The 17,709-nt window shown below is 40.9% G+C and overlaps 1 protein-coding gene across 3 annotated transcripts in view; it reads right to left on the reverse strand.

Moving 5' to 3' along the window:
• SCUBE2 (signal peptide, CUB domain and EGF like domain containing 2) overlaps positions 1-11,697 on the reverse strand; it is an 88,035-nt gene extending 76,338 nt beyond the window's left edge. For 2 of the 3 annotated variants that reach the window (XM_021002002.2, XM_021001999.2), the window contains exons 1-2: positions 11,444-11,696; positions 10,174-10,296 (exon numbers count right to left, since the gene is read on the reverse strand). In XM_021002002.2, the coding sequence (XP_020857661.1) occupies positions 10,174-10,296; positions 11,444-11,555 (235 nt within the window). In that variant the 5' untranslated portion in view covers positions 11,556-11,696. Of the gene's footprint in view, positions 1-10,173; positions 10,297-11,443 lie in introns of all 3 variants that reach the window. The other variant, XM_021002000.2, reaches the window with a different exon arrangement.
• Positions 11,698-17,709: the final 6,012 nt, after the last annotated feature.

Here is a 17,709-nt window from a genome sequence, read left to right on the forward strand (position 1 = left end):
TTTGAGGGGGAAATAATAAGTTTATTTGGGCTATGCTGAGTTGGAGGTGTTAGTGGAGCATCAAGGTAGAAATAGTTAGCAAAGCTGGAAATGTAGGATGGAAGCTTGGCTGGAAATGAAGATTTGGGAGTATCAACCTTTGCCCTGCAGAGCTCTTCTCTCCTATAATTTGGGCCACCTTTTACCACTCAAGTTATTAATTCATCAACACAATTCAACAAACATTTATTAAATGCCTATTATATGCAAAGTATGGTCTGGCATGTATGCAATGTACAGTTGATCTACTGTCAAGGCAAAAATAGAAATCTCAGTTGCTGTCGAATCAAATAGGAACAAAGTATCCTTCCTGAAAATGAAAAGAACTGCTGTAAATTTAATCGACAAATTAAATCAGGCACATATAAGATTTCAATTACCCAAGTTTTAAATATATGTGCAGGCCACAAAATTTATTTTTGTTCTTGGGTTTTCTTTACTCACCAAATTCATCAGTGTACGTAATTCCTTAGTTTGGCATCAATAGTCCTGAACTGTACCATTCTAACTGGACTAAAGACCTAGGAGAAGTAGCTAGGAATCTCTCTCCTGGCCTGCACCAAGAAGTGCTGCAGAGGCAGCATCATGGAAGCAGTGAAAAGAGCATGTGGAGAGAGAAAACCTGGTTTGTAAGTCTCAGCTCCACTGTCCACTGGCTGTGTAACTGTTGGCAAAGTCAACTTATTTCTCTCAATTTTCTTATGTGTAATGGAGATAATATTTGCCCTGCCTACCTACTTCAGTCAATTCAAGTCAATTTTTAGATACTTGCCCTGCCTACCTACTTCAGAGGGTTGTTTTAATGAAAGTGCTTTGTATTATTAAGACTACAACATTTATAAGGAGTTGTGTTAGAATAAAGGAGCTGGGGACAAAGCTACTGAAGACCTGTACTTCACTACCCCACTCCAACATCTTCCTTTCTTTTTTTTTTTTATTTTTAGGCAATTGGGGTTAAGTGACTTGCCCAGGGTCACACAGCTAGTAGGTGTCAAGTGTTTGGTCTGAGGCCGGATTTGAACTCAGGTCCTCCTGACTTCAGGGCTTGTGCTCTATCCACTACACCACCTACCTGCCCCTCAACATCTTCTTTTCAGTCACAAATTTCAACACAGTTTACCAGCAAAAATAATTTCTCTCAATATATCTAGGCAGTGAGATAATTCCCTCTCTGTTTACTGGGAAACAAACATAGAGCATCCTAAGTTCCCTACACTCATATCCCTGGGATTGGCGGTTTCTCACCCTGCCACATACTCTACAATGTAAATCACATGAATAGTATGATCAATAGCATGATAATAAATAACATGACCAATGTTGGAAGTTAGAGCTCTGTGCCACAGGGCCTCCTCCTGACATTCATCTGCACACCAAACCTAGACCTTGGCTACAAATGGAATTGGGTTGGAAAAGCCAAAGAGAGCTGCCAATGCCTGCTGTAGGACAGAGAAAGGCAGAGTCAGCAACTGTCTGACACCAAGTCATTCTGAAGCAGCCACACTATTCCATTTGCAGCCAAACAGCTTGTTTTCAGCAGTTCTGGAGAAATCTTATCTTAAGAAACCAATCCATAAACAACACCCTTCAGTATCCCAAGCTCCACAGATCCAAAACTCCATCAGATGTTTCTGTTCTGTGTATCCTTTAGGAAAAAGAATAATGGAAGTGTTCTGTCTCTCACAAAAAAAAATAAAATAAAACCTGCCTGGCTGAAACCCAAGAGCACACTTAGAACCTTCAGAAGAAGAAGTTTACTGGATTCTAGAGGTTTTAGAGAGTTCCAGAATGGCATTAACTGGGTATCAGCAATGATACTTCTAATAGAATACTCAGACGTATTCATGACTCTTCTAAGAGAGCAAAAACTAATATTTGATCTTAGAGTAATACTGGTATATTGTAAGATCAATCAGTAGTAATGACGATATTATCTTATAACCCTGTTGAGAAAAATAATATCATGAATTATTAGAAACTTAGATTCTCCATTTGGACAAAAAACAAGGACTGATTTTGAAGATGCCTTCTCTTCATGCCTATTGTATAAATGCAACCAAAGCACTAGACTGGGATAAAGGACTGGGTTAAGGAAATTAATGACTGCAATTGTTTTGTTCTATACTACTTAGCAAGACAATTATGACCATCATGAGCCAACATGAAGCCATCATAACAAATGCAGCGATAATTGCCTGGAACGTTAAAACATTCATGTACATAGCCTCAGTTGAACTCATTATCGCATTCATCGATGTCTGAAGAATAAAGTAAAAATCTATAAGATGACTGCTATATCTTTGATAAAGGCAGGTTATGACACAAAACTGCACACAATAAGCATTCTCCAGAATCATCTTACAAACTGGCTATTCCAACACTTCATTTGTTGAACTTTTTTATAAAGTGATTAGATCAACAGCTTTTTTTTCTACTTTTAAAGTTTTACCAATGCCTTATGCTTATATATCACAGATATTTCCAGAAATATCTCTGTCCCTACTATTCCCACCCCCAACCATACACACAGCAAGCCTTTGCAAACCACCGACAGTGGTTACGTGTGACAACACACAAAACATTAAACAGAACACCAGCAGCCCCTCGATACTCAAGGAAAGGAGGAGGCGCATTTCCCACTCTCTCTCTAGGGCCACAATCAATCATTCCATAGCATTCAGCTTCATTCTATTTGATTTACATTTACATTATTGTGCCATTGTTTATATTGCTTTTCTGGTTTGGCTCATTTCACTCTGTGTCAATTCACACAAGATTTCTCATCTTTCCTTGCATTCATCTTCATCACTTCTTACAAAACAATCATATTTCATTATATTCCTATACTGTGATTTATTCACCTCCCCAGGCAATAAGCACCTACTTTGTTACCACAAAAACTCAGCACTTCAAGCTAATGTTTCAACGGAAATAAACCACATTATGTAATGACTCCTGATAAAGCAGAATGACATAGAGAAGCTATCCTGAACATATAACGTACCTAATTTTTTCCTGTGTTTTTAATTATGTTGAATTCAGATTCTTATAAACAACTGTCGCCTCATTCAAAGAACCAATAGTCACTCAATCTACCTGGGCCTGACTTTCTTTATCTATAAAATGAGGACACTGGACAAGATGGTCTACAGAATGCTTTCCATTGCCAAAATCTGTGATCCTGTGACAATAAGAGCAGTCCTACTAAAAATCTAATTTGACTCCTGACTGTTTTGTAAAGCCCAAAGGCAGATTACTAATGTATACAATGACTGCAATCCCCCACTCCGTGTTCCAAGTACTGAACATTTCAAAGAAAAACAAATCACCTGAATGTGTCATATCATCCTTTTATTTTAGAAGTGTTTGCTCTTTCAGGAACTCAGCCAATAGGCACACTAGTACATGTGAATTTCTCACGGTTTTCAACGTACAGAAACAGAATCCTATTCTTACCTTGCAAACACAGCTACTGTGAAATTTTAATGGACAACCTAAGTTAAAAAGGCACCTGAGAGATCATCTAGTCCAAATTGCAGCCAAACAGAAATCCTCCCTACAACACTCAGGACAAATGGTTTGAAGAAATGGCTTCTCTGAAAAAGCCTTCAGCAGCCACACCTGGATCATTTCTTCTAGGAAAGCCATGAGAAGTGAAGTTGGCAATAAAGAGAAGATGCCACAGACCTGGCCCGAGTGACTTACAAATGAAATGCACTTGTTGAGAAGACAGCTACATCTCTGAACTATATTCTCCTTACATTCTCCCTCTCTCCTTTTTTTCTTTAGAAGGAACGTTTCAGTTTTGGATTTAAGATCCCACTGATCCTTCACATAGAAGACAATAGTGCCACACAACCATTAAAACATAATTGTTTTAAACTAAAATGATAGACATGTCTGCTGTCAATTGTGGAAAGGTCAATTTAATTTCTAGCATATCAATCTCAGAAAACTAATAGAAAATTTGTATTATTCAATCAACATTTATTGAGCATGTGCTACACATAAACAAAACCAAAAACAAGGTACCTCCCCTCAAAATGTTTGTAAACGCTAGAATGTCTACCAAAAGTAAACTTTTTAAGGCAGTTTATCAACCAGTATGAATTTCTGTAGCATGGAGAACAAGTGTAATAAACAAAGGATAGCTCCCTCTGATGTTTTCAGTTGTGAGCAAAGAACTGCATTGAGTTTACATGAACAAAAATCAGTGCCATAATAACAAGTACTTAGGGAAATTTAACTGGATCCACAGTGAATGATACATGTAACAATTACCTGCTGCATGGTAATCTGGCATAAATGTTGGACAATCCCCATAAATGACCTGGGGCAGAGCGAGGGGCTGGGCCTGTGATTTCATTGATATAAGGAACTTTCAAATGAGGAGTCAGCAACTCCTTTGCACCTTATAGTCTTACAGAGCTGCTTAGAGAATGAGAAGTTAAAATGACTTGCTCAGGATCACACAGGCAGAACATGTGAGAGGCGAGGCTTGAGCTCAGGTCTTCCTGACTCTGAGGCCAGCTCCTGACACCATGCTGCATCTCATAAATGATCTAACCAGGATTAATAATACAAGGTGAAACCAAAATTCTAGCTTTCTTGCCTTGGCTAATTTTCCAGTATCTATATAAGTGCCAATGTTGATAGTGGGCAGGTAGGTGCGAAAGTGGATAGAGAGCCAAGGCTGGAGTCAGGAAGACTCATCTTCCTGAGTTCAAATCTGGCCTCAGACACTTACTAGCTGTGTGATCCTGGGCAAGTCACTTAACCCTGTTTGCCTCAGTTTCCTCATCTGTAAAATGACCCGGAGAAGGAAATGGCAAATCATGCCAGTATCTCTACCAAGAAAATCCCAAATGGGGTCACAAAGACTTAGACACAACTGAAAAATGACTAACAAAATGATGATAGTTTCCTCTAAAGCTGTGTATTAATTACATACATATTTATATAGATAAAGATCCTCAATCTAACGTACAATTCCCCTCTATGCCTGCCCCTCGTACTCCTCACGGCTCTGTCTACCTGGTACTAGAGTAACAATTCCGTAATCTGGGAGTTAGAAGGAACCTCTGAGGCTATTTAACTTAACTGACGCTTGAAATGTGAATTCCCTCCACTTAAGGGATCATCCAGACTTGGTGTGAAGACCTCTAGCAAAGGATGACCCACTATCTCCCGAGACCGCTCATCCTACTTTTTAGATAACTCACATTAAGTCAAAATGTGCATCTTTGCACAGCCTGCCCACTGTTCCTAGTTCAGCTTTCTGAATCCAATCCGTCTTCCACTGGCAATTTCAATTCAATTCAATAAACATTTTATTAAACACCTACTACATGTAAGGCACAGTGCCATGTTCTGGGAATACAGACAAAAACTCAACGCGCCTCACTCTCAAGAAATTTACATTCCACTAGAATCCTTAAGGATAGCTATTATGTCTTACCTGGCTCCTCTCTTCTCCAGACTAAACATTCCTGCTTCCTCATTCCATGCCAGTCTTCATAGGCATGATCTCAAGATTTTTCAGCATTCTAATCAACTTCCTCTGAACTTATAATTTATCAACATCGTTCCTAAAATGCAGCACCCAGAAGTGAACACAATCCCCTATGCGTATTCTTTTTTTTTTTTAATTTTTAGGCAATTAGGGTTAAGTGACTTGCCCAGGGTCACACAGCTAGTAAGTGTTAAGTGTTTCCCTATGCGTATTCTTACCTTTGCTCTGTAGAGTTACACTGTCATCTCTCTAGTCCAGAGAAACTTCTCTCAATGCTGCCTCACACTCTTAACTCATCTCTAGCTTGGATTCCACTAAACATTCAAGACATTTTTATACCTGTAAAGTTGATTTTGTTTAACCCAATGTAAAAATTTATATTCAGCCTCATTAAATTTATTAGATAATCTAATTCAATTTGTCCACAAAAATGGCAAAAAAAAAAAAAAGATTAAATCTTCTGCTGAACTCTAGGTATAGGCACACCTCGTTTAACTTGATTTTTACAAACTGAAGGTCTGTGGCAACCCTGCGTCAAGCAAGTCTACTGGCGCTATTTTTCCAATAGCACGTGCTCACAATATGTCTCTGTGACACATTTTGGTAATTCTTGAAATATTTCAAACTTTTTCATTATTAGTATATGTGTTATGGTGATCTGTGATCAGTGATCTTTGACATTACTATTGTAGTCGTTCTGGGGTGCCATGAACTATGCCCATATAAGACAGCAAACTTAATCGATAAATGTTGTGTGTGTTCTGACTGTTCCGCTGACCTGGCCATTCCCTGTCTGTCTCCTTCTCCTTGGGCCTCCCTATTCCCTGAGACACCACAATATTGAAGAATATTACATAAACTTACTTGACAAAGCAGCATCAGAGTTTGAGAGGATTGACTCCAATTTTGACATTCTTTTTTTTTTTTTAATCTTGAAGTTCCAAATTCTCTCCCTCCATCCATTCCATCCTGTCCCCTCCTCCCTCCCTGAGATGGCAGGCAATTTGATATGGATTATATATACGCAATCATGTAAAACAATTCCATATTAGTCATGTTGTGAAAGAAAACACAGACCAAAAGAAAAAAAAACATGAAAAAATAAAGTGGAAAATAGTAAGCATCAATCTGCATTCAGACTCCATCAGTTCTTTCTCTGAAAACGGATAGCATTTTTCATCAAGAGTCCTTTGGAATCATCTTGGATCATTGCATTGCTGAGAATAGCTAAGTCATTCACAGTGGATCATCATACAATACTGTTATTACTGTGTACAATGTTCTCCTGGTTCTGCTCATTTCATTTTGCATCAGTTTATGTAAGGATTGACTCCAATTTTGAAAGAAGTTTTACTGCAGGTGAAATGCTATCGAACAGCATCAAGTGCTGCAGAGAAATCTTTCATTGAAAGGGAGAGTCAGTTGATCCAGTAAACTTCATTGTCTTATTTCAAGAAATTGGGAAAGTCACCCCAACCTTTAGCAACCACCACCCTGATCTGTCAGCAGACATCAACTTTGAGGCAAGACTCTCCAGCAGCAAAAAGATTACTACTTGCTGAAGTATCAGGTGATGGTTAGCATTTTTTAGCAATAAAGCATTTTAATTAAGTTATGTACATTTTTTAGACATAATACTATTGCACAATTAATAGACTACAATACAGTGCAAACACGACTTCCACATGCACTAGGAAACCAAAAAATTCATGTGACTTGCTTTATTGCAATATTTGCTTTATTACAGTGGTCTGGAACAAAATCCTCAATATCTCTAAGGTATGCCTGTATACTAAATATACAATATCTGTAGATCCTTTCCTGTTCTGATAGTATTGAAAGAATAGGATACTACGTACTAAAAGATTGTAAGAAACACCATTGAAAGGGAAAAATATGAAAAATAGAGAAGAGTTTCCTTAGTTCACAACTTTCTTTCAGCCAGAACTTGGTTTTTATCTTTTATATGAAGAAAAATGTCATGCCATGCAAGAACAAAGTTACACAAGATCAATCACAGAAGGCTTCCTGGGAGAGATTTTTTGACTCAGGTTTCAGAGAAGGTGAAGAGCTTAATGAAAAAGAAAAAAGAGAGCATTCCATACATGATGAATTCACTTTTAAAAACAAGGAGGCATTCTGTTGAGTTTTGTTTCCTTTTCCTGGTGGTTCCTCCTATGGGTTCTAATTCTTACTTATAACATCACTAATGTGAAAATATGTTTAATAGGAATGTTTATGTATAGCCTATATCAGATTGTGCGCTGTCTTGGGGAGGGTGGTGGGGAGGAAGGGGGAGAAAAATTTTAAACTCAAAAGCATATGGAAATGATTGTTGATAAATCTAAATAAATTAATAAAAAAAGAAAAGAAAAAAAGTCACTAAACAGAGGAAGCAGAGACTCTCTCCCAAAGCTTTCTAAATACCTGTAAATAATGATGCTAAACAAATTCTAGAGCAGTAGAACCAATAAAAGACAGGATGAAACATTTTCCAGCCCAAAACAACTTAGAATGTTGGCAGGTAAGGTCTGTTGCACCAGGGTGAGAGAGGAACACAGTCCAGTACAGGCTGTGCCAGGACAGACCAGGGCCACAGCAAGCCAGAAGCAGGAATGGGGGTGACTGGGTCACTGGCAGTTTCCAGACTTCTCAACCCACAGATGGTTAAGGGGATCAAACAATGGGTCAGAAGGAGATTTATAGGGGTCCCTTTGCTGGCACCATGCAAAATAATTACAAAATATATAATATATGGTCATTAGCCTACCAAGATACACATAAGATTTATATAAATATACATTTAAAACACTTTTAACAGAAATAAAGGGAGACTTAGAAATTACTAATCTGCTCATGATTGGGTAATCCATTATTATCAGACTTCAAACTATAGTATAAAGCAGTAATGATTTTAAAAAAAATTGGTACTAGTTAAAAAAACAGAAAAAAGGAACAGACTAGGGGAAGAAAAGAAACAGAAGCAATTGAGAACAGCAACCTCATGCCTGATAAAACTGAGGGCATAAATTACTGGGGGAAGAACTTTTTTTTTTTACAAGAACTCCTGGAAAGACTGGAGAGCAATTTGGCAGAATTTAGTTTTAAGCCGACATCTTAAACTATATATCACAAAAAGTTGAAAATGGATACTGATAATAAAATATCAAACCATAAAAAAAATCAGAAGAGAATGAAATACCTTTTACAACTATGGCTCAAGATAGAATTCTTAATAACAAAAAAAGGGATAAAAGATCATAAAAGGTAAACAATTTTTACTACATAAAATTTAAGTTTTTGAATGAATAATATCAAAGACAGAATTAGAATAGCAACAGTAGAGCAAGAAAAATATTAATGTCAAATATTACCAATTAAAGTCTGATACCCAAAATATATAGGAACTATATAACACCATAAGTCATTCCCCCAAAAATAAGCAGTTCAAAAAAAAAAGACATAAACAATTCTTTTAAAGAATTGAAAACCATATACAAAAATGTGCTCCAAATCACTGATAGTAAGAAGAATTAAAATGAAAGCCACTCTGAGGTTTTATCTAACACCACGACAAAAGATGGAAATAGGCAATGTTGGAGAAGTTCTTGGAAGACAGACTCATTGATAGACTGCTGGTGGAATTGTAAAGTGGTCCAGCAGTTCTAGATTTCACTTTGGAATTATGCAAGAATAATTACTAACTTGCCCATACCCTCTGACTCAGCAATCCCACTAGCGTACTAAGAATATATCCCAAGGAAGTCAATGACAAAAACATGTGGTACAATATATACTCTTTCCGGTGGCAAAGAACTTGAGGCAAAGGGGGTACCCATTGATGGTGAGATGGCTGAGAAAACTATATGAATGTAATGAGATATTATTATGTGGTTAGAAATGACAAGAGGAATTCAGAGAGGCATGGAAAGATATGCATGAACTGATGCAGATGGAAAATAAGCAGGACAAAGAGAATACATAAACAATAACTATAATAATGTAAATTAAAAGACCACTAGGGGCAACAAGATGGCACAGTGGATAGAGCACCAGCTCTGGAGTCAGGAGGACCACAATCAAATCTGAACTCAGACACTTATTAGCTGTGTGACCCTAGGCAAGTCATTTAACCCCGACTGCCTCAAAAAAATAAATAAATGAAAATAAAAGAAAGGAAGTTGAACTCTGAGTAACTAGAAAACTAATGACAGTTCCAGAGAAAAAATATGAAAAATACCTCTTCCTTCTTGCAGAGAGGTGGGGCCTGCTAGGATCAGGTGTGCTTTAAAAAGAAAAGTGATCGAGAACACTGGGGTGAGACAGAAAGACTATTGGACTTAGAGTCAAGGAACATGGGTTCTAATTCTTTCTCTGCTAGTTATCAGCAGTGTAATCTTGGGAAAAATCAGTCTGTCTAGTCCTCAGTCTCCTTCCTGCAGAATGAAGGAGCTGGACTCTAAATATCTCTACAATTGTTCCTACTTTTAGAGCCCATGGCCTATGTATGAATTGTGGAAATGGAGAACTCTCTTCGAGAAGCTTTGCCCATGAAGAAATCAGGCAAGGTGAAGGCAACCATGTCCCTGATGCGCCCTTAGCACTTCAGATCCTGAGTTTACCTTCACAATGCTTGCCCTCTCCTTGGTAGCCTGGCTTGCAGGAACACTCATAGGACTTGGGTGTGTTCTGACAGATGGCATCTGTGTGGCAGTCATCAATTCCTCTGGCACACTCATCCACATCTGCAAAGAAGAGAAGTTCACCAAGTAGCTCAGCATTTTCCTTAAGTGTGCTGCCACCTTCTTTCAACAGAAGGAGACTAGACAGGTTAACCTCTTTTCTTCCAACCAAATGTCCACCCAATCTGTCGCTGCCCACTTTACCAATCACAAAAGCAGCATAGGCTTTATTGAACTAAAAGATATTATTCTTGAAAAAGGAGCTATATATTTATCAAACTAGAGAAACTAAAATTTAACTGCAATTTTAGAAATTAGCAGCTAAACTTTAAAAGAAGACAAGATATCCATTTCTGAGATATTAAGGTGTGCCTGGCATACCCTGGCATACCATACGTGCTTATGATTGGTAGAAATATTTGGTGGAAGTTAATCTTCCTGATTTTTTTTAAAATCAAGTTTGGGAAATAATTGAAGTTGAGTTAGCCCGAGCTCATCAAAAGCACTTAACTCCAGCTGCTGAAAATTCAGGCTTATTCTTGAAAAAGGTCACTTCAGGGCATTCCCTCCTCCCCAGGCAGCTGGTCCCCCAGCAAGTAAAAGCACTAGTGAACCCCACGGCCTAAAGAGAGAGGGAGGCGAGGGGGACACAGCGGTGTCTGTGGGAAGGGGTCCTGGGTCTAGAATGTGGAGGAAGGGAAAGCAAGAAGAGAGGAGGGAGTGAGGGAAGGGGGGAGAAGGGGGGAAAAGGAAAGGGAGGAAAGGGGAAGAGAGGAAGGGAAGGAGGGAGGGGAGAGGGGGAAAGGTGGAGGGTGAAAGGGGAGAAAGAAAGAGGGGTGAATGGGGAGGGGAGAGCGAAGGGTAAAAGGAAGAGAGGGGCGAAGGTGGAGGAAGGAGGGGGCAGGGGAAGGAAGAAAGGGGTGCAGGAGTCGAAAAGAGGGAGGAAAGGGGAGGAAGAAAGAGGAGCAAAAGGGAAGGAAAGAGGGGCAAAGGGGGAAGAGAGAAGGGGGAGGAAAAGGGAGTGAAGGGAGAGGAGAGAAAAGGGGGAAGGGGAAAGCGAGAGAGACTAGAGGAGTGGAGGCGAGGAGGGCAGGCACCGGCCGGCTGCAGGGAGCTGTCAGCAGCCCCGCCGCGCGCCGCCCCCGGGCCCCGGGCCCCCCGCTGGGCTCGCCCCGCGTCCCGCCCCGCTCCTTAGCCTCCCGACGCTCACCCTCGGGCGGCGGCGGGGACAGCGACAGCCCCGACACCAGGAGCAGGGGGAGCAGCAGGAGCAGCGGCGGCGCCCCGGCCGGCCCGGAGCAGTCGCGGCCCCGGCCCCCCATCGCGGACACGGAGGCGGCGGGAGCGCAGCGCAGCGCAGGACTGTCCGGAGCCGAGCGGCCGCCGCCGCAGGAGGGGGCGCGAGTGCGCGTGAGGGGAAGCGCGCTGCCCGACTCGCGCCCGCCAGCCGTCCGTCTGACACTCTGACAGCCTCGGCTCGCGCCCGCCTGCCCGAAGCTGCCCCGCCCCCCGGGCCCGGCCTCATTTTCACCCGGGGACAGGGCGGCCCCGCCCCCTACCCCCCCACCCCCGCAGCCTCGCTCCCAGCCCGGCCAAGGGGGCGGGGCCTCCTGACCGTCCCTCTCCCCGCCCCCATGCGCCCGACTCTGACCTACACACCTGGCGGGCTCCCGGCTAGCTGCCTGGCCTCCTGAGCGCACGTGGCTGGGCCGCCTCCGCTCCCTCGGGCACTTGTCCCGGGGCAAAGACTCGTCCCAGAAAAAGTGGTTGCCCTGCCCCCAGAAGCCCCTTCTCGTACCCAGAGACCTTGTTCTCTCCTAAGCAAATTCAGGTCAACAAACATTCATTAAAGCGCCTACTGTGTGCTAGGCATCGTCTCCCTTCTAAACGAATTCAGTTCAAGGAGCATTTGTTAAAGTGCCTAATGTGTGAGAGGGACTGCGGCAGCCAAGGCCAATAGGAGCACGGCTCTAGAGGAGGCTCTCATTTTACAGATGAGGAAGCTGAGGCTCAGAGAGGCAGGATTTGAACCCAGGTCCACTGACTCCAGAGCCAGTGCTCTTTCCTCTGCCCCACTTCCTTCCAGCGCCGCAAACTCCTGCACTAGAGCATACCTCCTCTAGGCCTATCCTCTCCCGAGCGCATCAACACTGCTGGCTCCATCACTAACTGCTGTCCACTCGACCATAGCACCATCACTGGCTCGAGAGTTGTGGGGTGAAGGGGGGACTGGCCTGGCTAGGGCAAAGCAGCTTTCGGGGAATCTCAGAATCTCAAGCAAAGGGAAGCACCTTAAAAATCACCTGTTCCTCGCCCATCTCTTGTGCCTGAACGCACGCGCGCGCAGACACATTTTTTATGTAGATAAAACTGGGTTAAAACGATCCCTCCAAAAAGAAATCTCGGAAAAAGGCACACTGAAGCAAACGAGGATTATAAAAGGGAGAAACCGCAGTCCTGAGTTTAGGTCCCAACCACTGCCCCGTTATTGGCACTGGTGATGTAAGCTGTTTCTGTTTAAGAAAGACCGGCTCTTTTTTTTCCCAGGCCCATCTGGAGAGCATCTCCTTAAGTCAGTACCCATCGGGATCTCAGTGCCTGGTCACTCGAGAGGCTGAGCCCCACAAGATCTACAGGGGAATGATCTGAAAGCCTCCCTTACAAGGCTTCAGCTCTGGGCCCCAGGATATTCCAAGACGGTGTACCCGAACACGAAACCGTGAACAGAATATCCCGTATCATCAAAACATCCGGACACAATTATTACAACAAACTGCAAGTCACAAACATAGCTACGTAGGCACGCAGATTCACACCCTGCCACCTCCATCTCACACACGGCTTTGCTCTCCATACTCCTACCTCCTTCACCCACGCTCTGAATAATTTGAGGGGGTTGGTTTGTCCTGTAGACGTACTGCTGCACATTTCTATTTGAGGGGGAAAAAAGATCCCTTTTAAAAAGGGAGGGAGGCGGGGCGGGGTGATGTCTTTTTGACCTTTTCATCCCCAGTGAAGGCAGGCAGGTTGCATCCTTTTCTCCCTGTCTGTTTCTGTCTCTCACTCTTCCCTCCCTTCCCCTTTTGCTTTGTTCTGAGAGAAACACTGGCTATTTCTAGTTGTAAGGATGGTTTATACACATTTGTAAATCTTCACTTAGTGAAACTTTCCCTGTCTTTGTCTTTGTTTTCTTAATGGTAGCCATAAATTACTGCCTTCTTTTCTCACTGGTCCATCAGGCTTCATTGCTTTTGAAATGATCAAAGTTTTTTTTCTTTTAAAATCCAACTAGAAGCCACCTATTGTGCTGAGCAGACCTTTTTAACTTCAGTCAAAGCATATAAATACATAAAGCAGCCCATTAAACTCCTAAGGCAGACTTCTTCCTCTCACTTTCACTTTAAAAAAGAACTGCTTTTTCCATCACTGCTACCCCAAGTTTGAGCTTTACCAAGTAGGTAAGTGAATAATGATAACTTCATTCTTCTCTCGCATCTTTTCGATTTTGCGAATTATCATTTCGGGGTGTCACTTCTACCTTCTCCCTCGCAGCAAACCACAGATCATGCACTCAGAAAAATTGCCAAATTCAAATCGTTTTACTGATTTTCATTTGGTCAGCCTTAAGCCTTCTGTATGTAGATCACAGATAACACACAGGAAAGAACATTAGAGCTAACAGGGATCTTAGAAGATCGTCTAATCCAGCTCATTTCAGGAAACAAACCCAGAGAAGAAAAATAATTTGCCCAAGGTCGCACGAGTTAGTGGCAGAGTCAGATCTGGAATCCAGACTCCGAGTCTACTGTTCATTCCATGCCATTATGTTTCCAATACCTTTGTGCAGACAGTGGGACACGTATCATTATCCTCATTTTCCAGGACATTGAGAGAAATGAAACGACCTGCCCGTGGTTGCACTGGAAAGTATGTCAGAGATACTTGAACTCTCCTCCATTTAATTGTTAATATGTTAGTAAATTTAGTAGTTTGTGCCTATGTTAAGGATGAGGAGAAGCAGAGGAAAAAAGGAAAAGATTACTGAGGAAAAGAAGAGGGATTTTTGGTGTGAAAAATGATTAGGTGGCCTCCTTGTGTCCATTCTGTCCATTGAGCTAATTTAGATGACAGCAGCTGAATTGCCAGGGGGAAAAAAACTGGCCTCACACCAGAGACTCCAAGTCCAGTGTTCTTTCCACTGATTTTGTTTTCAGTTAATGCATTTTAAACAGTAGAGCACAATGTCTGTTTCTTGTAGAAGTATTAGAATCTTTGCCATCTGATTATGGGGAATTATCCAAATATCCCACTTGGCTTGCCAAAGGCCCATTTTCAGGTTGTACGAGGCGTTGCCAAACAAAAATCTCTCTCCATTCCTCTAGATTAGCATTTCCCAAATAAATTTGACCATGAAAGACTTAAGATCTTGAGATTTTTTCGTATCAAAAAAACCTATTTTCTTATTTTAAAAAACTTTTATTGGCCTGTTATTTTTGCATCACATTTATTTCCAAATATATTTCTCCCCCCTTCCCAACTCAGCAAGTCATCCCTTGTAACAAAGATGAAAAAGCAAAAGAAAAGAGTTCAGCAAAACTAAAGAAAACAAGGACCATGTCTGTCAGTACATGAAATATCCTACAGCTCTAGTCCTCCATTTATGCAGTGACAGCAAGAGGATGTGTTTTCTCAGCTCTTCTCTGGAACTAACCTTTGTCATCCTAATTACACGGCAATTTCATTTTTTTGTTGTCGTTTCCATTTATATGGTTGCAGTTGGTGAATATACTGTTTTTGTGATTGGCCCTGCTTACTTCACTCTGCATCAATTCAAATAAGTCTTCCCATGATTGTCTGGAATTATTCATATTTGTCATTTGTTACAGTACGACAATATTCTATTGCACTTGTGCACCATAGTTTATTTAACGATTCCCTAATTAATGAGCATTTAGTTTATTCCCAGTTCTTTGCTACCACAGAAAGGCTGTGTTAATATTTTGGTGGCTGTATCCCCAATACTTAGCATAGTGTCTGGCACACAGTAGCTGCTTTAAAAATGCCTATTGAGGGGCAGTGAGGTGGCATAGTGGATAGAGCACCGGCCTTGGAGTCAGGAGGCCCTGAGTTCAAATTCGGCCTCAGACACATAACACTTACTAGCTGTGTGACCCTGGGCAAGTCACTTAACCCCATTGCCTAGCCAAAAACAAATGAAATGCCTATTGAATAAAGGACTTTTCTTGGACTGGTAATACAGTGATCCAAAAAAATTCTGGCCTTCGGGAGGGGGTGCCCCTAGAAAAAATGGGGAGCTAGAGAAATTTTAGAAAACATAGGAAGTTGAGACTATTTTCATACAAAAAAAAATACTACATATACCAAACATTTTATAGAGATAATTTCATAGTTTGGGGCAGCTAGATGGAGAAGGGGATAGAGCGCTGGGCCTGAAGTCAGGAAGTCTCATCTTCCTGAGTTCAAATCTGGTCTCAGACTGTGTGATCCTGAGCAAGTCACTTAACTCTGCCTCAGTTTCCTCTTCTGTAAAATGAGCTAGATAAGGAAATAGCAAATCACTCCTGTATCTTTGTCAAGAAAACCTGAAATGGATGCACAAAGAATTGGACACGACTGAGGTGACTGAACAACAACAATTTCAAGTTAATATTCCAGGGAGAAATATTATTAATCGTCAAAACTTTCTTATGGATCACCTATTCATGTTGTATAGGACACTAGGGTTTTGTGGGAAGAGTTTAGAAAATATTGCCTTGGATCACGGGTTTTTAATCTTTTATTGTATCATGGGCCCCTCTGTCAGTCTGCTGAAGCCAATGGAGCCCTTCTTAAGATGATGTTTTTAAATGCATAAAATAAAATCCATAGGATCCCAAAAGAAATGAAAATCAATGAAAATAAAGATGCAACATTTTTCCCATCTAAGAACCCCTAAAATCTATCCAATCTAATTTCTATATAAGAATTTCATGGGAACATTAGGTTGTCTAAAAGCTATGGGGTAAACAGTATTGCATCTTGGAGAGAAAAACCAACCATTCTCTTTTGGCCAGTCATTAAATCATTATGTTAGATTTGGTCAGTCATTAAATCATTATGTTACTTTGGTCAGTCATAAAATCATTATGCTAGATTACTGAAATGAGAGAAGTGAAAGTCCAATTAAAGTACCTGGTTTATTCCTGTTTAGAGAGATCCTAAATGTTAAAAACGAAGATAGGATCTGTAGCTCTCTACAGTGCTTCATTGATCTGTTTTGCAATTTTACCACAGACAACCCACTGACACTTTGCCATTTTTTAATTGATCAATTATAAACAAGGAAAAATTGTTGTGATTTTTTTCTGATATTCCAAAAAAAATTAGTTTTTTAAGTAAAAAAAAAATAGTAACTAAGGAAAAAGTAGTTTACAAATCCCATGGAGGCATTCATTGCCACTGTAAAAGAAAGGCCAAAAGAAACATGGCATGCATGACTGTAACTCTATTTTCCATCCTCCCCTTGGTAGTCATGCAGGAGGTGTGGCACAGTGCCTCTGGGCATGGGTTGCTCTGGATTGTTCAGGGTGTTTGCCAAACAGAGTAAGTACTTGTCCTTGCTCGTCATGAAAATATGTTCATTAATCCATCGCCATAGTATGATTACAGTTAGGATATCTGGGATTTGTGGAGATACTCTGTCCAGACTCCAAGAGGGTGTTCCAATAATTAATAACAGAGAAAAATAGCTAAGCGGTCCCAGGATAATCAGAGCAAGAGCCAAACAGCTATATTTGTTGCTGCTTCAGGAATAGCCTTGTCTTCAATTGCTCCCATTTTGTCTATTGAGCTAATCTGAATGACGGCAGCTGAACCAGCAGAAGACCAAAACAAAAAAAAAAAACAACCCAAAAACTCCAGAGTAGGAATATTTTAATAAAGTTCTAAGAATTGTTACTATTAATGAGATCAACATATGGCTACAAGTGCCTTGCTTGCTTGCTTTCTGAAAAGATAGATTCTTTTCAGGAGAAAGCAAATCACTCAGCAATAACTAGCTTTGGTGTGAATTCAAATATTTTGAGAGAGATCCCAAACACAGTAAACTTTGACATATTATATACCAGAGTCTAAAAGGAAGACAGAACCACTGAAGCCTGACCCTGCCCCGAAAGGGGGAAAAAAAGCTATAAGATTCAATGTCAAAGCATTTCCAAGGCTGCCAGCAAGCTACATTTGGTTCAAACTGGTCTCTAGAGCCTCATACGACTCTACTCCTTGGCTTGAATACAAAGAATGAGTGGGAAAGTCAGAACCTAGGCTATAATGATGTTTTTTGCTTATTAATAATAAGAACTACTTATTGGACACTAAAATTATATGGGGTGACTCAGGATTGCATTACATCCTTTGTATGGTAGGTTTACAATTTAAATAGAGGAAAGGAAAATGAAGGTGTTCCCAGAGATGCAGAGT

This window comes from Phascolarctos cinereus, unplaced genomic scaffold, assembly GCF_003287225.1.
Source record: "Phascolarctos cinereus isolate Bilbo 61053 unplaced genomic scaffold, phaCin_HiC Scaffold_9;HRSCAF=440, whole genome shotgun sequence".
Classification (NCBI taxonomy): Eukaryota; Metazoa; Chordata; class Mammalia; order Diprotodontia; family Phascolarctidae; genus Phascolarctos; species Phascolarctos cinereus.